Source organism: Halichoerus grypus, chromosome 3, assembly GCF_964656455.1.
Source record: "Halichoerus grypus chromosome 3, mHalGry1.hap1.1, whole genome shotgun sequence".
NCBI lineage: Eukaryota > Metazoa > Chordata > Mammalia > Carnivora > Phocidae > Halichoerus > Halichoerus grypus.
Window position 1 is genome coordinate 86,084,234 of NC_135714.1, and position 23,909 is coordinate 86,108,142.

Here is a 23,909-nt window from a genome sequence, read left to right on the forward strand (position 1 = left end):
GCTCCGGTAGCATGTGACAGCGCAGTCCCTGCTTTGCCTAGCTCTGTGCTGCAGGTCTCTCAGGTAACAGGTGGCAGCTTCCCCTGTTGGATTCTAGGTATAAAAAAGAATGACCTCATAGGGGTGGAGCTCTGGGACTCCGTACAGGTGGCAGTCACAGCCAGGTAACCCCGGAGCGAAGCCGTTTAGTAAGAAGGGGGCAGTTAAACTCGTCACTCTGGTGGCTTCAACTCTGACCCTGAGGCACTGCAGCGAATAGCCATTACTTACAAGTCTCCAAAGCTTGCCTTTGCCTCAGATGGAGTGCAGAGAAGCCACTGGGAAAGAGAACATGGGCACCAAGAAAAAGAATCTGACCTTCTTGCGGCCCAGGCTCTATATGCTGGAGAGAAGGAAGACCGACACGGTGGTTGACAGCAGTGTTTCTGGGGACCACTCTGGTACCTTGAGGAGGAGCCAGTCTGACAGGACCGAATACAACCAGAAACTACAAGGTAACCAACACAGATCATTTGTCCTAGGTTATTGCACAGCCAGCTCCGTTCTCCTACTCTTCCATTTGCAAAGAAATGACTTCAGGCAAAGGAGAAAATTCGAATATTATCTTCTCTGGAAGGAGGGAAATAAGGCAAACCGGAAATTTTTTAAAAATAAGAAAATGAAAGTAAATGTCACATAAATTACAGGAAAAAAATTTATTATGTGTTTCAATAGTTAATGAACCAATTCTGAATTATTCTGAATATACTTTTTTCCTGGTGAGGGTAATATTTTTTCTGCAGTCTTCCTCCCTTCCTTCTCCCTCCTGCAGCCCATTTAAGAAGTGGAAGGCTCTAGAAAGCAAATGATTTAGAAACCGACAATAGATAGTTTCTCTCAATAGATAGGTGTGGGATGTCACACCACGAGATCTATCCAAGTAATTGTGGTTATCTTAAATAGGGGCATGAAACTGCAATCATGTCTGTGAAAAACGAGGAATGTCAGTCATTGGGTTGGTATAATAGGATTTGTTGAAAATCACATAGGTGTTCATTCCTTTAGAGTGAATCGAATGGCATCCAAATATGGTAAGAGATGTTTAGCATGCTTAGATTGAATGACTTTTGAGGAAATGACTTCAATTTATTTTGTGATGGTCATAAGAGAGTTTGACATACACCAGTTATTATAAAACGTCAGTTTAAGGCCCCAAATGTCTAGCCCTTCCCATCCAACCTCTCTTGTCCCTCCCTTTCTCTTGAAGGTCATTTGTTCGAGTAAACTTCATTTTGATGTTGACTGTGCAATGTTTTAAGTGTCCACTGTGGCACCTGTTATGTGATCCCCAGAACCTGTCTCTCCCGCTTTGAGCACACTGTGAGTTTGAGCTCTTATAATCCCACCACGAGCTGTCATTCTGGACTGACAGATTATGATGAGGCTAGAGATACCAATAGAACACATTTGTACTTAGTAGATCTCTTCCCTAAAAAAAAAAAAAAAAAAATGCTCAGACTTAGTTATACAAATTAATTAAATAAATTAAATGCATTTAAATGAAATCTTTAAAGATAACTACTGTGAATTCACGCTTTAAAAAAATCCTGATGGCTCAGGGTTAAAATGCAGTCAAGTCTTAATCCTTAAAGGACTTTTCTAAAAACTGGGAGAGAGGTATTGTTCGATCTTTGAAATTAACTTTTCTCAAGGCAATGGATATGTTGGCAAGAATGCAAATTTTAAAGTCATACACGTTTGTCTTGCAATCCTGGCTCTTCAACTTATGACCTATAAGATTTTGAGCAAATTACTTCTAATTTCTGAGCCTCAGTTTCCCTATCTATGAAAGTGGGACAATGATACTTACCACATAGTGTTGCTGGGAGAATGAAATCAGATAATTACATGAAACACCTGGCATATTGGCTGAAATATGGGATGTGCTCAACAATAGTTATTTTTTTTATTTTAGGAATAATGGGAACAATAATGATAGAATTAGAATAAGACTTTATTCTATTAATCAAATTTACTAATTTACCAATCTATTTCAACTCTTTTTCTGTCTTTTGATGAAGAGACCACATAAACAAAGCCCATGGCTTTATCTCTAATAACATGTTTATTCTGTCTGAGATTCACTAATTCAGCAACTTTTTGGTCCAGATTTTCCATTAGCAAATAAAAAATGGAAATTCAGTTCCTAAACTTAGTAAAAAAAAAAAAAAAAAAAATACATCGGTGACCACAAAAGACGGCAGATGTTTGTTGGTTACTTTGCAGAAGACCTCAGGCTGCTTATGTACTCCACTAGGTTTGTGGTTTCCCTGTGCCTTGTTGGATCCTGCCTTTGAAGCTAGAAGACGACTCAGGAGTTAACAACCCATGTTCCTAGAATTGTTTGTGTAGGAGACAAATCATCAGGGAGTGGAGAGGAACACATCAGAGCTGTAAGATAGGTTGGCCCCTGATAAGTAACACTTTTCAGACGTAACTCTTAGTAAAATCCAAGTCTGATATTAATGCCTAATAGAGCTTTTCGTAAGATTCTTCTGTAACTGCTTTGGCATCAATAGAAAACATTTTCTCATTAACATTCAAAGCAATCAGTTCTTTTGGGTTTGCACTCTGGTCTGCATTATATCCATTATCATGCAGATGGATCCTAAATCACCTTAAGAAGTTTTTTTTTTATTATTATTACAATGCTGAGAGTTTTTCCTCTGCTTATCTTGGAACTGGTAGTTCCCTGGGAGGCATTGAATAAAGAGCTGAGCTGGTTAGAGCCCTCCGATGGATGGCCTAAAGCTACTGTGAGGTCACAAGGAGATTTTCAACGCTGGAAAGAGGCCTTTGGGGCTCCTGGGTGGCTCAGTCGTTAAGTGTCTGCCTTTGGCTCAGGTCATGATCCGGGGGTCCTGGGATCGAGCCCCGCATCGGGCTCCCTGCTCAGTGGGAAGCCTGCTTCTCCCTCTCCCACTCCCCCTGCTTGTGTTCCCTTTCTCGCTGTGTCTCTCTCTGTCAAATAAATAAATAAAATCTTAAAAAAAAAAAAAAAAAAAAAAGAGGCCTTAGATTATTTAGCCAGAGTCCTTCAGTGCTGTTGTTATTTGAGTAATATGGTTCACTGCTCTGTCTCTTCGAGAAAATTCTCTGGGTTCTGGGAAATCTGACTTTTCTTTGGTGCCCCTGGGTTCACCTCTTAACTCATACTACACAGTCTATTTGTTCAGTTCACTTTCTGGCTGACATCACTCTAGTAGTGTGAATCTTAAATTGTAATTTCTTTAAAAATGGCACACTGGGTAAGAGCTACTAGATTAAACAATAGAACATGGTTCTGGGGGCACCTGGGTGGCTCAGTCAGTTAAGTCTCCAACTCTTGGTTTTGGCTCAGCTCATGGTCTCTGGGTCATGAGATCAAGCCCCACGTTGGAGTCTCACTCAACAGGGAGTCTGCTTGAAAGATTCTCTCCTTCTGGACCCCCACCCTCACTCGAGAGCACGTGTGTGCTCTCTCTCTCTCAAATAAATAAATCTTTTAAAAAATAACATGGTTCTAATGAGAGTATCATAAAATCTTTGTAGAAGGTTGTGATCACAACATAGTCATTAAGCCTCAAGTTTTGCAATAATAGTCCTTTGCTAGCCTACTCTTAATAGCTCCCATATTCCTTCAACAGATTTGTTCAGTTAATTGGCATTTATTGGGTATGTTATGTGGTGAGCAAAACCAGAATATATGCCAGGGATTACAACTACAAAATCATTAAAAAAAAAAAGTCTGACCTTTACTCCAAAGGGGCTTAAACTCATTTGGAAAGATAAGACAAGTAAACAAATGCAATAAAGTGGCATGAAAGAATACAGGTGGGATCAATGAGTCCATAAAAGGAGGAAATGGTCTATTCAGGATTGGGCGGGGGAGGTTGTTGGAAAACATTGTCAAGAGTCGATAAGGTGGGCACCGGGAGAAAAGCAGAATGGGGAGAGAAGCATGTTTTAACTTCTTCATCATACTGATCTCTGTCTGAAATTAGGTAGTTTGTTTCCTTGTTTATTGCCTATTATTGACTCCCACTTGTCCTCCCATCTCTCATCCCCCACTCCATGAAAGAGACCCTATCTGTCTTGGTAACTGTTCCATCTCTACACTTAGAATCATGCCCAGCACACCATAAGCATTCAGTATCTTTCAAATAGAATGAATGACTTGAACGAGCTGGTCCAGGTAGGGAATCAGTGTGAGGAAAGGCCTCGGAGCCTGAATTAATAGCCCTTGTATCTTTGAATGTGAGGATACATGTCTCCATTAATAAAGATGATTCTTCGGTAAAAAAAGAAATAAACATATTAGGGATGAAAATGTACAGTGTTGCCTAGATAACAAATAATTCTCAGTGGAAGCCTATTTCATTCCTGACTCTACATTTTAGAGCACAGCAGACCCTACTTCAGCTCATTCCTCTTCTTCCATTCATCACAAGAGCTGCATCACCTTACCTTCCCAGCCAGCTCAGCTCCTCATTGCCATTTTACTGGGGAATCACGGAGAGTGATCAAGGCAGGGGAAACTTACTGGCTGATATATTAAAACTCTTTTCTTTGGGAAATGATTTTGTGTATGATTATATGTGTGAACTATACATTTGAAATATGCCTAATTTAAAAGTTATGTACAAGTGTTTCTGTATGTATGCAGATTATCTAATCTATATACAGTATGTAAATATAGTTGTGTATGTGTACTTGAGACATATTTCTGTAATGATTAAAACTTTTTATAAAATGCTTATTGATTAACATTCAGCAGCCTTTTCTGAAAATCCTACCTGATTGATATGACTGATATTACAGGCCTCAGTGTGGGTGATACGGGATGAATGTTTATGTCCCCTCCAAATTTACATGTTGAAGCCTAATCCTCAATGGGATGTTATTTGGAGGTGGGTTTTGGGGAGATAATCAGGTCATGAGGGTAAAACCCTGCTGAATGGGATTAGTACCTTATAAGAACAAGCATGAGAGACCTCGCTCCCTCTCTCTGTTCTCTGTCATGTGAGGGTCTGAAAAGACAGTCATCTGTCAGCTAGGAAACGGGCCCTTATCAGACACTGGATCTGCCTTAAACTTGGACTTCCCAGCCTCCAGAACTAAGAGAAAATAAATGTTTGTTGTTTAAGCCATCCAATCTATGGTATATTTGTTGTAGCAGCCCAAACTGATTAAGACAGTGGGCCAGTACTTTTATTCTATATGGCCATACTAAACCCCTGGTTAATTTTTTGGCCTATGTACATTCTTTCTTGTCAAGTATCAGGTGAAAGAGTGAGAGCTGATGGGTAAAATGTCATTACTGTTGCTGATAACACAAGTCAAATCCACATCTCCAATTCATAATAGGTCCGTGGTCTTTTCTTTTCTTTCTTTTTTTTTTTTATTCAAAGACTATTATATCATTCTTATTAAGAAAGGATTGCTTGGTTGTTTTTATAAAAGCCTGAGGTGTTTTTACTGTGGTGATGATAAGGAACCAACCTACTGATGAACGTTATACAGAATAACATATATTGCAGGACAACGACAAATGGCTCAAATAATAAGTTAGATGTGGTAAGATTATGGGAACATTTAATTGGTAATGATTTTTAAGAATACAAACCAATCTGTAAGTGAGCAGGAGGTATAGTTAACATTGGGAGATTTGGTAATTTGGCTAGTGAAGGGTAGAATAAAACTAATTGTGTAGCTGTCTGAGCACGTTTCTATCTTAGTGCTACAAGCCGTTTGTGTTCCTCCTGTTCTCTGAGTATTTAGTAAGTCTTTTTTTACGTGCCTCTGTACTCCCTTTAGTGAAGTGGGAAATACTTGGATCAGTAATGTAACACCAGTGTAAATAAGGTGTTTTTCATATTTTGAAGGGTAAATCTTTATAAAAGTCAAGACACTTGTAAATCTGAGTAATTTCTGCCTCATCACACACATAGAAGCCAAAAAACGCATGATATATTACTTTCCTTCTTTTTTAGTAAAAGTATTTTATGGTTTGCAGAAGAGTTATTTGAATTAAATAAAGGGTGAGTCCCAGGAATCAAGAAGTTGGAGCTGTTCCACTACAATCACATTGCGATAAGAAAATTTATTCCTGTGTTCTACTTATGGGACACTAGATATAACTTTCTTGAAAGTAGCAAATCCAGCTTCTAATTGCATTTTTTTGTCCACAAAAATTATGAGTTTATCAAAACAAGAAATGAGAAATCAAGAGGGAAGGAAGGAGGAATGGAAGAAAGGAAGGAAGGAGAGAGGAAGAGGGAGAGGAGGAGGTGTGGGGGGGAGGGAAGGAGCAAGGGAGAGAAGTGTGTTGGGGAGGGGTAGTAGGGAGGGAGGGAGAGGGAGAGGAGAGAAAGAGGGAACTCAGATGTATGAAGCAAGAATAGAAATGTACCTTAAAATAATGATAGAGTTGGGGAAAGATGGCTAAGATTTAAGCTACATTCATATTTGTTTCTGTAGATACAGGAAAGGATTAAAAAAACCCTCTTTTTATAGAATTACCTTTTCTTGACATAATCATGCTAACTTCAGTACTTTTGTGGATATTGATTTCCTGGGAAGCATGAAATTATTGCAAGAACTGCTGAACTCGTAAGCAATATCACCCTTAGAACCAGGCAAGACTTGGCTTCAGGTTATGCCTTAAAGTGCCCCTCTGTGGCCCCCTTGCCACCAAGAAGGTGAGGAGTCCACGGGGCCAAAGTTACTGACCATGTGAGAACCTTACCTTTATTTCTAGACCAAGTTCAGGGTACCTGGGACCATGGAACCTTCTGTTCAACGGGCCCCAGTAGTGGCTCCAAGGCCTGCTGGGACCCCTTCCCCTCCCAGCTTCCTCAGGGCAGACTATGGTTGCTGGTGTCCAGACTCTTGAGCCTGAGGGGCAGTTGATTGTGGAGGTGTGTCTGGAGCTTGATCAAGCTGGGGTATTCACATCATACCTACGGGGCCCCTTGTGGGAGGGAGAGAGCCCGGAGAGGAAGAGTAGGGATACAGGCCTCAGGACTTGGGAAGGTGAGTGTACCCCAGGGCCTCCTACTAGATTTTGGCATGAAACTCTGAAGGAGCTGAAAAATCTAAATTTGAACTTGGCCTCCCAGGTTATTATGAAGGTATATTTACCAACATAGAAAGATATAACATATTTTATTTAACAGTTTGCCAGCTTGACTCACAATTGTTAAATATGTAGACATGATGTGTTGGCCTCCATTTGTACACTCAAGGGAGGCTGCTTATGAGTGGCTTTTGGCTGTAAGCTCTGTTTGAGATAGGCCCTTACTCTATACTAGGTATGAAGAACAAGAGGGAAGGAAAGGCAGAGAGGAGAGACTGTCATCTGCTTGCAACTGTGCCGGCCTGGAGACTTTCATACATTATTATTTAATCCCAGCACCTTTTCAGTTCTGGTCTCATAGTTGAAAAAACAGGTGCATAGGGGAGGACAGACTTCCCTCTACCCTCCTGGGATCAATAGCTGGGTCTATGAAATAGACTGACAACAGGCAGATCAATAGGAGAAAAGGTATACAAGTGTATTAATCTTAAATGTTACCTGCTGGGGGGCATCACAGGGGGAAAAAAAGTGCACACCCCCAAAATGGTGAGATTTGAGAGCTTATATAGCAGCATAGTGTGGAGGGGAAATGGAAATGTAGGGGAGAGTAAATCATTTTAGGAAAGATGACTGGGTCCTGAGAAGAACAGACGGGGAGGTAATAGTTTGTGACAAAGTTTTTCTGGGTGTGGTGTCAACTTCTAGTTTTCTCTCCAATGGTAAGAGTCAATATTCCCCAGTTGATGAAACTCTTGAGGAGAGGATTTATGCCAGTTGAGTTCCTTTTGGAGGATCTGTCTTTAGGCAGATAGAGGGAGTGCAGAGAAAGCCTCTCCCTGAACTTGCTGTTTATCAAGTGCCTTCAGCTCCAAATCATCAATATACCAATGCAGCATATTTTGGGGTGTCATGTCCTAAACTCCTTCAGGTAGTAGAGCTTGGATCAGAATGCAGGTGCTTTCGATATTTGCAAATAGGATACATCTAATTCATTGACTTTGTAGGTATTCATCTGTACGGTTTATTAGTAACAAGAAGTCAAAGCAATTTGAGGATTGCGGTACATGTTTTGTAATGTGGTGACACTCCTCTGCTACGATGCTAAAGCCTGACCTATTAAATCTTTCACTTTGGAATACATATCCTTTCTTTGGAATTATTGTGACACTCCCCTGCAGGAGTGTTACTGTTTAATAAATGCTCTTTTTGTTTAATTGTCAGGAAACAAAATTACAAAGTTAGGTTAAGCAAGCCTGCCCTATAGTATAGCTTGGTGATCTCCATTTCCCTCTTCCTTGATTATCTTGACACTATTTCTTTAATTTTATGCTTGCTGTCATTTATTTATTTGCATCTCAAAAACTAATATACAACCCAAACCCTGAGAACCCTACAGCAATGGGGATGGGATGGGTGGGAGTAGGGGTGGTGGTGTATGCATGTGCAAATGAAAAAAAAAAAAAGAATCATATACTGGGAACAAGCAGCTCATTATCTGGTAGGTGGTATTTCCATAGAATTCTATGAAGTCAGCCTAAATTGGGCATCTTAAATGCAGCAGGAAAATAGTGTTGTGATTAAAAGCCTTTGTCCTAGGTAGTTCTGAACAATTTTGTTCTTGATTAATGAATCAGAGAATAAATGGAACACTCTAGGATACCTGTGCTGAGGCCCTCGATAGAGAATGTAATCTTGACTGTCTGACATCCAATTCTGACTCAAAGAAGAAAACTTAAAGGTCATGTCATCAAGCTACTGATCTGAGAACTCTGAGTCATTGCAGACCCTCACAGAATTGTCTTTCCTGAATGCTTCTTAATGTTAGGCCTTCAGTGTCACTACAGAAAGCTGTCACAGATTTCTGCTTCTGTCTTTGTTGTGAAATAGTTGATGAAGACATTGTTTACTTCTCTCCGTGCCATCAAGTTTTATTCAAGGAAAAACTTTGGCTCCTCTTAAGAATTAGAAACATGTCTCCCTCCCAGATAAAAAACAAGCAATTTTCTGTATTTAGCTTCCTGGAGCTTAGAGTCCAATTTGTACTGAATGCTTGGCCTTTAGAGTAGCTGTTTTCTTTGCCTAAAAGTTTCTTCGCTCAAATCTCAGCAAGGATGGATTCTCATCATCAAGGCCTCTGCTCTCCTTCTGGGAGAGTCCTTCTTGGACCATCCTACCTAAAGAGGCATAGGGAAGGAAAGACGTTTCCTTTATCCTCTTAGCTTCCGTGGCTGGGACCTGTGAGTTGAACTGACAAAAGACAGATTAACAGGAAAAAAGCATATATATTTTATTGGATGTTAACATTTTTATATGGCATGGAAGGAGTCATAGAAAGAAATGAAAATCCCAAAGAAGCTGTTAGACCCATGGTTATATACCATTTTAACAAAGAATGATAAGTTGTGGAGACATGAGAAGACAAAGGGAAAAAGGGCTTGGCCTAGGGGTGTGAAATTGTAGGAAGTGAACAGCAAATATGTGGGGGGCACTCACGGAACATAAGGGTTATTTTTTTTAGTGAGGTTTGTACGGACTCATCTTGATGTCAAGATTACCCCATTTCTGGTAATAAGAATGTTCTCTTCCTGATAGTGGGAGGGCATCTTTCTCCCAAGAAATGTATACTTTGTTTTTGGGTACAAAGTGGGAGGAAGGAGAGCCATTCCTGCATCTCAGGATTTCTCAGTTGCCTTCAGCTCAAAATAATCAATATGCCAAAGAGGCGTATTTCCAGGTGTTCAGGCCCTTCTGGGGCCTTTGTACCACCTACTGCCTTCTAAAATTACACTATCCCATTTTCACTTCTCTTTTCCATTTGAATATAATTCTCCTTGGAGATAGAGATTTAGTCTTATTTTAACATTTAAGCAGTGCCTGGTATATGGTAGATGCTCAGCTCAATGACTAAAAAATATTAAGTGACTAATGACAACTATATTGAACCTTATCATTGATAGATTTGTCTTAAAGATTCTGTCATTCCTATTTCCCCATTACTTAATTGTAGCCAACTTTTGGGTTAGCTGCTCTAAATTCTTTTACTGTAAAGGGAGAAACACTATAAATAAATAAATCTAATGAAACAAGAAAAGAAATAATTTCTTGGCCAAAGAAATGAGATGCCAGTTTTAATGAATTTATTCAATAAGCATTTGCTCGGTGTTCATAAGTGCCAGATATTGACTAGATCCTGAGAATACAGAAATACATCAGAAGCAAACCCCATCCATTGAGTGACAGGCAGCGAACCAATAATTGTAACAACGTGGTAAGTGGCTGAAGTGTGGCTGCAGGTTGAGTTTCTGGGTTGCAGGTTCTGAGATGGAGAGTAGGGTGCAGGAGAGCTTATGTTCTTGTGACCCTCACCTGGGGAAGAGAAGGGAAAGGCACAGAGCTAAGAGAGAAGCAATTGCACTCTGATCCTGTCTCAGAGGAAGCCTTAGTCAACTCTAAAGACAAGTCCTAAAGGTAACATGATCCTTCAGAGTTGTCGCCAGTGGTACAAAGGACCTGGGCCCTACGTCACCCTTTAAGTGGCTGGGGCCACCTTGGGAAAGAGGTATGACCTGGGAGGTGTTTTTACCTAAAACAGTTCCAGAAGAGGCCCTGTCTGCTGGGGGCTCACCCTGCAGCTGGGGCAAGAAGTCTTTTGCCCCTGAAGGGAAACTGATCAGCTCATCACAGCATCCACCTCATATTAAGTGGTTATTATTATATTAGAGATACAATAAAGCAATATAAGAATTGTGATGAGAAAGAGCTTTATCACACCTCTAAAATGTCAAAATTAGAGACATTGAAATCTGAATCTTGAATTCCAGTTTGGATTGTTTGGGGGCATGGAGGGATGGGCATTCCAGACAAAGGGATTAAATGTCTCCTACTACATGGAGCATTAAAACTAGTTTCCCTGTTCAAGGGTTCATTCATAGATGAAAAAGATGGTACTAACACCACCTGAGCATGTGTACTAGGCACATAGGTGCATTATGTCATTTTATGCTCTAAACAACTTTGCAAAGAACGTATTATCCCAATAACGTTCTGACAATATTGGATCCCGACAGGGTCCAAAACACAACAAAACAAAAACCCCAAAAAAGCACAAAACAAAACAAAACAGATACTGTCATATGTTTATAGATAATAACACTAAGGTTAAGAGACTTCTAGCCATCTGTCCCACAGTCACATAGCTAGTAAATGGTGAAGACTAAGTTTCACCGAGGTTTACTTGGCTCCAACATACATGCTTTTTCAAACACCATGTAATCTCCATTGTTCTAACCCTAGTTTTTAGTACTTGTACCTGCTTTGTGATTTATTTTTAAGGAATTGACTGATTTTGATAAAATTTTGAACAATACTCAAAAACATCAAGAGACTCTTAATTTCTGCCAGTACATTCATCTGCAATCTGGAAGTAAACAGTGACCAGTAAGTGTATTCCAGTGGCTGTATTATTTTATGCTTTTCAACAAAATGTTATATGTAGATGTGAGTTAGAAAGATGCACAACTGTAGTGATGAGTTATATGCTTTCTAGAGTCACTAGAATATTCCACTCTAAGAATAAAAATCTCATTATTTAAGTTATTTAATCTTGGAAAACTACTCTTCCCATCACTAACAACAGAGCACACAGCATGATGAGGATGGCTGATGAAGAACTGGGTTGGAACATCAAACCATATTGCTCCTCTGGCTTAAGAGTCCCCAGTGCTTTTCCATGTTCTATAGCGGTGGTATCCAAAGAGGTACAGATGGCCTAGGAGTTTTTCAAGACAACCCATTATGACAAGAAAAAATAAGTTTATTTTTCAGTTTTATCCTTTGAAAATATTTATTTTTGAGTATTCCTTATAATGTACATGATATGTTAATACTATACATATATTAGAGATTCATGCTCAAAACAGTTTGACACATGATCAAAAAAATTGGGAATGAAGGGAGCCTAGGTGGCTCAGTCAGTTAAGCATCTGCCTTGGGCTCAGGTCATGATCTTAGGGTCCTGGGATCAAGCCCCGCGTCAGGGCTCCCTGCTCAGGGCAGAGCCTGCTTCTCCCTCTGCCTCTGCCCCTCCTGCCACTCATGCTCTCTCTCTACCTCTCTCTCTCAAATAAATAAAATCTTTTAAAAAAATTGGGGGTAAAATTATGACCATACTACAACATGAATGAAGCTTGAAGACATGATGCTAAGTGAAATAAGCCAGACACAAAAGAACAATTATTGTATGATTCCACTTACCTGAGGTACTTTAGGGCAGTCAGATTCATAGAGGCAGAAAGTGGAATAGTGTTGGCCAGAGGCTGGGGAACAGGAGAGTGGGGGGGTTAGTGTTCAGTGAGTACAGAGTTTCAGTTTGGGAAGATGAAAGAATTCTGGAGATGGATGGTGGTCATGGTTGATGTGGATGTACCTAATGCAGCCGAGCTGTACACTTAAAAACAGTGAACAGGGTACATTTGATGTTAGGTATAACACTAAAAAATAATAAAGGTTGGAGATTCCAGGTTGTAACAGTGGGTACAAGGCCTCAATTACAACTTGACCCCATCTTTTCATGCTCATCTCTGCGGACAGTCTTTCTTTGGACTGGTATACCTTGCTCTGTGCTGTTTCTTCAACCTGGAGTGCCCTCCCTCACCCTGTTTGCTTTATAAACCCCTACTCATCTTTCCAAGTCAATACTTCTGAGTTGTAACACACAAAAGACATTTGTGTATCACATCCTCTATACATTTCTCATATTCACTATTTACATGCCACTGTCTCTTTTACTTGATTGAACTTCTCGAGGACAGGAACACTTGTATGCTGGCCAGTACTCAATGATCACATTTGTTGAGTAAATGAGTGTGTAAATGAATAAAAACTAAACAGTAAGTAGGTGGCATAGTGTTTATGCAGTGGACATCCTGGATGGGGATAGGAGGCCCTTCCCTGCAGTGGGCTCCTTTGAAGGCACGTCTTGAGTACTTTACTTACTTCAGGGTCACAGCTCCTGGATATGGATTTAACCCAGATGATATTTAATCCAGACAAAAATTAATCAATGTTTATCTCATCTCATAATCCTCTTCTCTATATTGGGTTTTGTTGGATCACCCTTACAGTCCCACCCTTGTTAGCAAGGGCATACAAAAATCACATCTACTTCATGATGGAGGACCTACAGGTTCCTCCTTGGAATGCAATCTCACATGCCTACAACCAGATATGGATAAAGAAATTAAATTACTTTTGGTCTGGGCAAATGAAAGATTCTAAGCAGTGATTCTCTCCTTTTCTTTGTTAACCAGTCTATACATCTAAAAATAGAAATAAGGTACTTAAAAATAGTTTAGAGTCCTGACCAGAGTTTGACTTGCTTCTGAATGCCACACCAATGAGACATTTAGGATTACCATTATGTTACAACGGTGCTACAGGTTTTAAAATACTCAAATCTTAACCAAACATTTAAAAAATACTACAATTACAATCTCACAGGGTGCTTTTGTTTCATTATTCTGAGCATTTCTGTGTAGAGTGCAATATTAAATTAAGATGGGAAATTAGATTTCTTTTAATGAAAGAATTCTTGGAAAACAAAGTCAATACTTCCCTGACAAAAATCAAAGCTTCATTATATTGTAGTTGCAAATAAATTTTTTTTATGTATTTGACTTTTCCAAATGTAGAGTCTAATCAACATATAACTGTAATTTTTTTCAGTGAAACATTAATCAAATAAGATTTTGGATTGGAATAAACCTATCAGGAAAGCTCAAGCCTTGTATCATTTTTAGTATATGTTATTATAAGTATGTACAAATTCACAATGACAACAATAATTATACCAAACAGAACACTCAGGCCACAATTTGATCTTATTTCAAAATACTCTCCTCCATGTTTATGCTTGTGTTCAAGCCTGATGACTTCTTCTGTCCTCAGATTACATCACGTGTGATAAGAGCCTGTTCATATACTCACTGTATATACCATGTGCACACTACACATTTATGTATACTATATACATACATACTTGCACATGGCTCATTGTGTTGTGTGTGATGTTTGGAATCCATAGCCTGTAATAATTAAATTGAACTAAAAGAGTCTGTTTCAGTTGGTTGTGAGGAAAGCCAACCCTGTTTCTCATTTGTCTAAAATCTATAAAAAACTGGAGAATGGTGTACTCCTATATCTAGGTCAGCATAAAGTTTTTGGCGATAAAAAGAGGGGAAAAAAGCAATCACACTCTGATAATTTGCCCACAAATTGCCTTAAATTTATCTTTACCCTAAATTCATGTATGATTAGCAAACTGATTTTTTTTAAGAGAAGACAATGATGCTTCTCCCACTCCCACACCATGACTTACTTCTCTCTAGAATTCTGCTCAAAAATCACCTTATTAATGAGGCTTTCTGTGACTTCTCACTGTAGAATTGTAACTACTAACTACCACCTGCTTTATTTTCTTCCATAGTGCCTTATCACTATCTGGCATGCTAGATACTTCTTTATTAACCAGTTTATTGTTTCTTTTCCATCACTACAATAGGAGTTTCATAAGAGCTGAGGGTTTTCTCTTTATTTACTGCTATATTGCCAGCATCTAGAACAGGATTTCTCAACATGGGCACGACTAATATTTTGGACCAGATAATTCTTTGTTGGAAAGGCACTGTCTAGTACATTGTAGGATATTAGCAGCATCCCTTACCTCTACCCACTAGATGCCAGTCGCCCCCCTACTATCCCCCAACCGTGACAGCCAAAAATGACTCCAGATATTGCCAAGTGTCTCTGGGGGTGAGGGACGGGGGGAGGAGGGGAGCAAAATTGCTGCTTGAGAACTACTGATCTAGAACAATGCCTGGCACAGTGAACACTCAATAAATATTTGTTGAATGAGCCCCAAACAAGTGGATCAAGCCAAACTTCTGCATTTTCAATAATAGAACAATTACAACAGAAAAATTGAATACAGTGAGGACTTTACCAGTAAAGTTCCCTTTCTATTCAGGGCTTAAAATATGTCCTCTTTCACTAATCTCCTGCTAAAGACTTTGAATAAAGACATTTCCAGAAAGTCCCCATTTATTTAGTTCCTAATTGTTTTGGCTGCACGATGCTGCTCACTGGAGGAGTCTGTAAATTGAAACCAATGCCACTTAAGTATTTTTCAAGCCAGGTAAGCTTTGTTGCATTCTTTTTGGAAACCCACTCCTTTGCTTTCTGTAGCAATTAGCCGTCAGTGGAAATAAATCACATGCCCTCCAAATGAGAATAAAATATTTCCCTGCCCCAATGTTTGAGCTTTCAAATTCTGAGCAGTGGAGGGTCTGCTCTTTCACGTTTTCGCTCAATACTTCACTGGCTCCTCTCCAAAACCTGCCTGACATGCAATTATTTTCAACCTATTTCACAGAAGGCCTGCTCCATTCATCTTCCTGTGGGTCAGATTTCCATTGAAACTGATAAAAGATTTTACTGTGTGAAACTTAAGTCAGTAGGGTTCAATGCAATGCTAAGCCAAGGTTTTTTGGGTTTATGGGGGCAGACATGAAATATGGTACAGAGAGGGATGAAAGAGCATCCACGATCATATCTGAGGGGTTGGTAATGATCTGTCTGGAAAAAAACCCTAGATAGAATTATGGGTGGTGTTTACACTGTATGGGGAGAAAGGGGGCTGGCCAGGAGGGGGTGACGGTCAGAAGATCTGAACTCAATTTATGACTCTGGTACTTAAGGTAAAAGACTTTCTTCTTTAGAAATTAGTTCCTTTGACTATATAATGAGATAGAACTGGATAGACTTTATCACCTTGTCTCCCCTACCTGCTTTTTCCCCATTGTTCCCTATTTTGTTAAATGGCATTGTTACCCTATTGACAGTCAGAAATCTGAAAGTCAGCTTTGACTTTTCTTCTCCTTTGCCCCATACACTGATTGCTCACCTGGTTTACCTCCTAAATTTCTCTTGATCTCTTCAATCCTCTCTATCCTCTTGGCAACCAGACTAAGTGTAACTGCCTCCGTCTCTCCCCCTACAGCTAGACTGTCGAGGTTCAAGGCCACTTCACTGCCTCCCTGCCTTCAGCCTTGCTCCCCACCCTCTTCCCGGAAATGTGGTTCTACTGAGGCCAAAGTGATCTTGCAAAGAGAATCTGATCTTAGAATTAGGAGTCCTTAGAAATTCCAGATTCCTTAATTAAGCTTTTAAGATCTGTCTCCTGATAATTTTTCTAGACTCATCCCCTCACCACATTCTCTGATGTTTGCCCTTCAGTCACACTAAGCTTTTTTCAAATCTTCTGCTGCCAAGCCTTTGGATACTACTCCCTTTGCTCAGGACACTTTCCCTTCTTCTTGAGTAGTCTGAAAATTTCTGCGTTCATTTGTGTCACTTCTCCGGCAGGCCTGAACTCTGTCTAGGCTGTGCTACACTCAGGACAGGTCAGTTTATTGTAATCATATTTGTATGCAAGTTTTTAAGTACTGATTTTTTAAAATTACAATGTGATTTGTTTGCACAATTTTTCTAGAGTAGTTTTCTCTTAAATCTTTTACAGTTGTCACATTCAACTGCTAATAGAGCAGCAATATTTTGGCAATGTGACCTTATCAAATCATTTCAAAGCCTTTAAGTAGTTTTCATGGAAACACACATACTCTTACTCTCATATTTCATCAGTTGATTTAAGTTTAATTAAATTAATGTAATTACAATAAGAAGTATAATGGAATCAGCGTTGTGGCTGCACACCACTAATTCTTGGAAAACATACAACCTAATCATTAAGTGGAGAAGCACTTGGATGTCATTTGGAATGTTTTAGGGAGGGAATGGGATTTAGCCTGTGACTTTAATAACCTACCTTTACTTCTAGAGTTACATTTCTTAACAGAAAAGACTGTTATTTTATTTACTATTATATTCCTAACATAAAGCACAGTACCAGTTCAAACACAATATGTAATTTTAAAAATTGCTACTAAATTAAATACAAGGTTTAACTCTAAAAACTATAGAGCTTATAAAATTGCTAACACCTTCAAATTCTGATAATTTTATTCATATTTAACTGTGAACACATTTATGGTTGTAATGAAATTATGAATCAAGTCAGGGTCAGGTTCTTGCATTATATTATCCTTGTGTTCTCCATAGTCAAGCGACTTAGCAGGTTGCTCAGTGAATAAGTGTTGAATGGTGTGTGTGTGCCTGCCTAGTCTGGTCTTGGGGGTATGGGGGTGCTGGTGGGGGCTGGTGTTAAGGCTTTGGGCACGACCTTAAACTTTGTGTATGAAAATATTAGCTCCAAATCCTCTTTATTAAGAGATAAGTGAGATTGTAACATAATTACAGAAATCAAAATCCATGATTATTTATTGCTAGTCACTGATAAATAATATCAGCTAAGAACCTTAATCCAAATACATAAGGATCTAGGATTTTAAAACTAATTACTTGTGGGGCGCCTGGGTGGCTCAGTCGTTAAGCGTCTGCCTTCGGCTCAGGTCATGATCCCAGGGTCCTGGGATCGAGTCCCACATCGGGCTCCCTGCTCGACAGGAAGCCTGCTTCTCCCTCTCCCACTCCCCCTGCTTGTGTTCCTGCTCTCACTATCTCTCTCTCTGTCAAATAAATAAATAAATAAATAAATAAATAAATAAATAAAATCTTTAAAAAAAAAACAAAAAACTAATTACTTGTGTTTTTTAGCAGGACGTATATCCTATTTTAGTCATCTTCTTGGTCTTTCGACTTTCCTGAGAAGCACGCCATTTTCAGTGAATTTCTCAGAAACTCATTTGCATTGATGATTTAGCTTCAGGGTAAATGGAAAAGAATCAGATTTTTAAAATTCGTGGGTTTATATTATGCCAAACAGCATGCGAGGGCTATATCCCCACCTCATTTGCATTCAGCCTAAGAAATAAGAGTGCACGTTTGGCCTGGTCCTGAACTGACTGTGTTGAAGTCTTTGCCGTATGGTGCTTTTTCCCAGAGCAGTCCAGAGCGAAGGAAGGTAATTTCCTGATGGATGCTAAATCTCCCTTCCCACCCCTGGAACATTTCCAAGAGAGAAGAAAAAAAAAAAAAAAAAGAGGAAAAGCAGGTGCAGCTATTCAGAACCAGATATAGAAAAATGGCAAGTAAATCATGGTCATAAAAATAATGACTGGCATTTTTTGAGAGGTTTCTGTGTATCAGACACTGAGTTAAGCAATTTGGATGCTTTATCTCAATTCTCACAACTTCCCAGCAGTGAGTAGTGGTTAAAATGCAGGTCTAGGAGCCAGACTGTCTCAGGTTTGAAGCCACTTACTGTGGTGTGTGACCTTGGGCCTTAGCCTCTGTGTGTTTCAGCTTCCTCGTGTGTAAATAAGAGGAAGGGAATTTAAAAATCTACCTTGTGGTGTTTCGGTGAGGCTTGAAGAGCTAATACAAGACGAGTTCAGCATTTAGTACGAAGTGAGTACTCAAAAAATGTTAGCCTGCATTACCATTACTATCACTATAGTTGTTATTCCCTGCCTGCAGATGAAGCAATTTCATGAGGCCAAATGACTTGGCCAAGGTCACTCAAGCTGGTGGATGGCAGGGTCAGTACTGAACTGTATGTCTGCCCGTCCAGCACCATTCCACCACACACCACGCAACGCCCCTTGATTGCAACATAACCGATCAGGAGGTGGAGGGCAGGGAGCCCAGGCTTCAGAGCTAAGCACGACTGGTTCAAATCCCAGCACTTCTGCATCCTCTGGGAGTCACTGGATGAATTTCACTTACATTTGCCATGTTCAATTTACTCATCTTTAAAATTAGAGTAGGGTCCCATTTTTAGTGTTGTGATGAAGATTAGTGGTGATGTCTATTTGGATAAATGGGAACATAACAGGTACTTAATAATGGGTGCTCCTATTTTAGGCTATCACAATATATTATAAATAGTATAACTGTGGTAATAATGTATCATGCTTTAACATAAAAAATAATTTTTTATATTTACTTCTACAAACAAAATGTGGTATATACATATAATGGAACATTATTCAGCCTTAAAAAGGAAGGAAATTCTGACATGTGTTACAACATGGATGAACATTGAAAACATTACACTAAGTGCAATAACCCACTTACATGAGGTACAGAGAGTAGCCAAATTCATAGAGGCAAAAAGGAGAGTGGTCGTTGCCAGAGGCCAGAGGGAGGAGGTGTTTAATGGGTGTGCAGTTTCAGTTTGGGAAAATGAGAAAGTTCTGGAGATGGATGATAGTGATGTTTGCACAACGTGAATGGACTTAATGCTGCCGAATTGGACCCTTAAAATGGCTAACATGGTAAATTTTGTGTTATGTTCATTTTACCCCAATAAGAAATAGGAGAAAAAATATATCCTTCTGCAAGAGGAACACATTATTATTAAAATCATTAAGAGAAAAAGCACAGTCTTAAGAGCAGCTCCTGCTTCTCCGGTCGTATTTTTGACGTTTTATGTTAATTCCACCAAGAAGTCACTTTAGTCTTTATGTTTTATAAGAGTGAAAAGGTATGCTTGACTATTTTTATCCACAACATATGTTCCTATTTGAATTGGCAGGTAGGTATTAATCAATGTAGATATTCTAACAATACTGTCAGAGGAGAAATAATATTGTTGTGACACCAAGAGAACATTTTTATTATGCACATTACCTTGAAATAACATTTTTGCCAGGAAATTTGATGCAGCTCACATGTGATGCATGAGAGGAGAAGCCCAGCTAAAGTACATTAGTCCTGTGGGTCACATGTGATGTATAGCCCGACAGCCTGTGAGATACAAGGATATAATTAACTAGGGAGGTCATTCCATCACCGGGATCATATTTGGAACAAAGATGTATTCAGTTATGCTGTTTACTCTTTTTATACTTCAACTCCTCATTTTTATAAGCTTTCCTTTCTATGTGATTTTTTAAAACTCCCATAAGGCCTTTTTCTTTTTTTTTTAAGAAAGTCTTTTTTTTTTTTTTTAAGAGTTGCCTTGCATTCCAAACCCAAATCAAAACCATTGTGAATTTTGAAACATGACTTGCTTCTGACATTGAAACTTTTTTCCTTTCTTTTTTTTTTTCAATTACTATAATAAATGTTAGATTTGGGAGAAAATTTTGGATATACTCAGAAGGCCTAGTGTATGTCTGTCTTTTCTATCTGCATGTGCTTTACTATTTCATTATATTCATACTTACTGAAGTTATCTTTTATTCTTGCATTTGTTCTGCCTCAATAAAATACCAGCTCTAATTATTCACCTTTGTCTCCCACCCTTGAGTTACATCAGACCCTCTTGGATGGCAGGAGGAGGAATAGCAGATCTCTGGCCTTTGCTCTAAGCTCCTCCAAGCCCTTGCCTTTTCTGTAGGCCTAATAGTGAATATTTGCCCATCCCTCCTCCTTCCAGAGAGCTCTTAACCTCTGAGCACTGAGATTTCTAAACTTCCAAGCAAGATCTTTTCATATGCTGAATGTTTTCATTGGGAGTTTGGAGGGAGCAAGTCTCTACAACAGGCTTCTTTTGTATCTTGTCTTCTACTCTCCTGAGACGTTTGGATCCTATTTTTATTTAACTGGAATTCTTCCTCAGGCAACATTTTCAGAGAGATTACAAGCGTGGCTACTTTCTAAGTTCTCCTATACTTGAAATCAATGGTCTTTTGTCCTAAAATAGAAATAGCAAGGGGGCCAAGATCAAAGTCTTTTTCTCTCAGAATTCTTTACACATTATTGCAACATCTTCCAGCATCTAATGTTTCACATAAGAAATTTAATTCAAGTCCTAGCCTCTTCCTAATGTTTTTATCCGAGAAGCTTGTTAAGAGTTTCTCTTTATCCTTGGAGTTTAGAAATTTCTCCAGAGTATGTTTAGGTATGCTCTTCTTTATGTGTTTCCTTTTTGACGTGAAAAGCAATTTAATACTTTAGGACTAGAAAATTTTGTCAGGTTCATGGGTTTCACTTTATATTTGTTTATTTCTCTCCACCAGTTCAGGTGTCCTTCCTAGATTAATCTTCCATATGATGCATGTTTCCCTCCTCATGTCCATGCTCTTCCTTTCTGCATTTCAAGCTTCCATTTGGGACCATTTGCTCTCTGAGCAAGGTACATCTTCTGGAATTATTTTTAATGAGGGTATTTTGGTGGCAAACTAAGATCTTGCTTTTCTGAAATATGTTTATTTTACCATCATTTTTGAGAAACATTTGCTAGGCATCCAGTTCTAGGGTGTCAGTTTGTTTCTCTCAGCCCTCTGAAGGTATTATTCTACTATCCTCTGGCTCTGTCGTTGCTGTTGTGAAGGCAGCCGTGAGCCTACCTGCCGTCCCTTCTTAGGAAATGTGCCCTTTTTTACTACCTGTTCTTAAGATCTTCTATTCATTCTCACTGTATTGAAGTTTCAAACACTATGTCTAGGTGTAATTTTCTAATTTGTTCTATCTCGTTTGGAATTCATTGTAATTTCTGATTCTGAGGATTAATGTCTTTCGAAAATTCTGAAAAGTCCTTAGCAATTGTACTTGAATTACTGCCTTTTCCTTATGTTCTCTGTTATACTCTGTGAAACTCCAATGAAACATTCGTTAGACGCTCTCGTTCAATTCTCAGTGTCCCCTTTGCTGTGTTGCACATTGTACATCACGTCGCTTCTCTCTGCTACATTCCCTATAACATCTTTCGCTTGATTCATTAATTTTGCTTCGTATAATTTACAATTTTACCCTTTCATTGAGGTTTTTACTCCACTGAGTTTTAAAATTTTCATTACGAATTTTATTTTTCAAAGTTACATTTCACTCTTTTAAAATCTACTTGGTCATTTTTATAGCTTCCTGTTTCTTGCTTATAATTTCAAACCACTTTTTGTTTCTTTAGACCTATTAAACACACCTTTTAAAAATACATCTCTAATAAGGGCATCTGGGTGGCTTAATTGTTAAGCGTCTGCCTTCGGCTCAGGTCATGATCCCAGGATCCTGGGATCGAGCCCAGCATCGGGCTCCCTGCTCGGTGGGAAGCCTACTTCTCCCTCTCCCACTCCCCCTGCTCGTGTTCCCTCTCTCGCGGTCTCTCTCTGTCAAATAAATAAATAAAATCTTTAAAAAAAAATACATCTCTAATAACTCTAATATCTTAAGCTTTGTGGGTATAACTGTGCTATTTTTTCCCCCATATCTGACTCATGGCATCTTGTCTCCTTGTGTGTTTTAGGATTTTTTTTCACGTGTGATCTCATATTCCTTGCAAAATATCTGTGGGAATTATGTGAGACCTGAGTTGAAGTTCTATTCAATTTGATTGTTTTGTTCTTAATTCTCTTTCTTGTATTTTCTTTTGATTTACTGTATTCTCCTCCCCTAAATTCTTAAATCATTAATTTGCAGTCTTGCTTCTTTTCTAAAAATGAATTTAAGGCTACACACTTTCTGTAAGCAATCCTTTAGCTACATTACACATGCATGTAATATTTTTCTTATCTTTTGAAATAAATATCTTCTGTTTATTTTTATGATTTCTTCTATGGCCTATCAGTTACTTAGGAGTTTTTTATTTAATTCCAAAACAAATAAGACTTAAATTCTTTTTGGTTATTTATTTCTAACTTAATTGCTTTATTGTGGTTGTGGTTCTTAAGTACTGAGTCTTTGGAATTTATGGCCTAGAATATGGTGTATTTTCATAAAGGTTGTGTATGTTCTTAAAACGAATGTGTACCCCTGAAACAATACATTATATGTTAATTAATTGAACTTAAATTTTAAAAAAGTTAATCTTAAAAAAAGAAGAATGTGAAATCTCTAATTATTGAACAGAAATTTTTTTCTATCCTAACTGGCCTGTTACTGAAATGTGTTTATAAAACCATTACCGATGATCTGTCAAATTCTTCTTGCAACTCTTTTACTTTTTGCATCACGTTTTGAAACCATGTGATTTAGTACACACAAAATTAATGTTCATCTCAGGAAGATACAATCAGGAAGAAAAATTCATCATTATATAGTGCTCACTTTTACTTTTGCCTTCAAGTTTATTTTGTCAGGTATAAAAAGAGCTTCACCATCTTTCTTTTAATTAGTATTGGCTTGTAACTTTTTTTTTTTACTTTTAACTTTCAAACTCTCTATGTGTTTATTTTCTCTCTCTTGTAAGCAACACATAGCTGCTTGTTTTTTTCAACCCAGTTTGGTATTCTGGCCATTTGATTCACTACAATTACTCACATATTTGGCTCTACCATCTTGCATTTGTTCCTCTCTTTCTGTTTTCTGTTTTCTTCTTTTGAATTGCTTTTTTTTTCTCATTACATTTTTGCATCTATGCAAATAGATGAAAATGTACATGCTGTTGCCATGATTTTAAGAGATGGCCTTAAAATTTTAACATGCATGCTTAATTGAAAACCATCTAAATTTTGTCAATACCTTTATCTTTTCTGCAACACTAGGAAGACGTTTAAATGTTTAATATGCTTACTAATCACCACAGTCTCTGCCAAGCTGCCCACTCCTCCAATTCGCTTACCTTCTTTTCCTCTACCACCGAACCCACCTGTCCATACCACACTGGCCTCCTTCTTGATCCTTGAACAGGCCATACACATCCTCACCTGAAAACTCCCCACCGGCTGATTCCTCTGCTGAAAACTATATACCCAAGATAACTGCATGACTGTCTCTCACCTTTTAAACCTGCTTAATTTGAGACCTTCCCCACTATCTTATTTAAAATTGCACACCTTTTAGGTGCCTGGGTGGCTCA

At 38.6% G+C, this 23,909-nt stretch overlaps 1 protein-coding gene across 1 annotated transcript in view; it reads left to right on the forward strand.

The window, feature by feature from the left end:
- The first annotated feature begins 256 nt into the window (after positions 1 to 256).
- The window catches only part of ARHGEF38 (Rho guanine nucleotide exchange factor 38), a 124,657-nt gene continuing 101,004 nt past the window's right edge, over positions 257 to 23,909 (forward strand). The window contains exon 1 of the mRNA XM_036094764.2: positions 257 to 494. Coding sequence (XP_035950657.2) covers positions 299 to 494 — 196 coding nt within the window. The 5' untranslated portion in view covers positions 257 to 298. The remainder of the gene's footprint in view (positions 495 to 23,909) is intronic.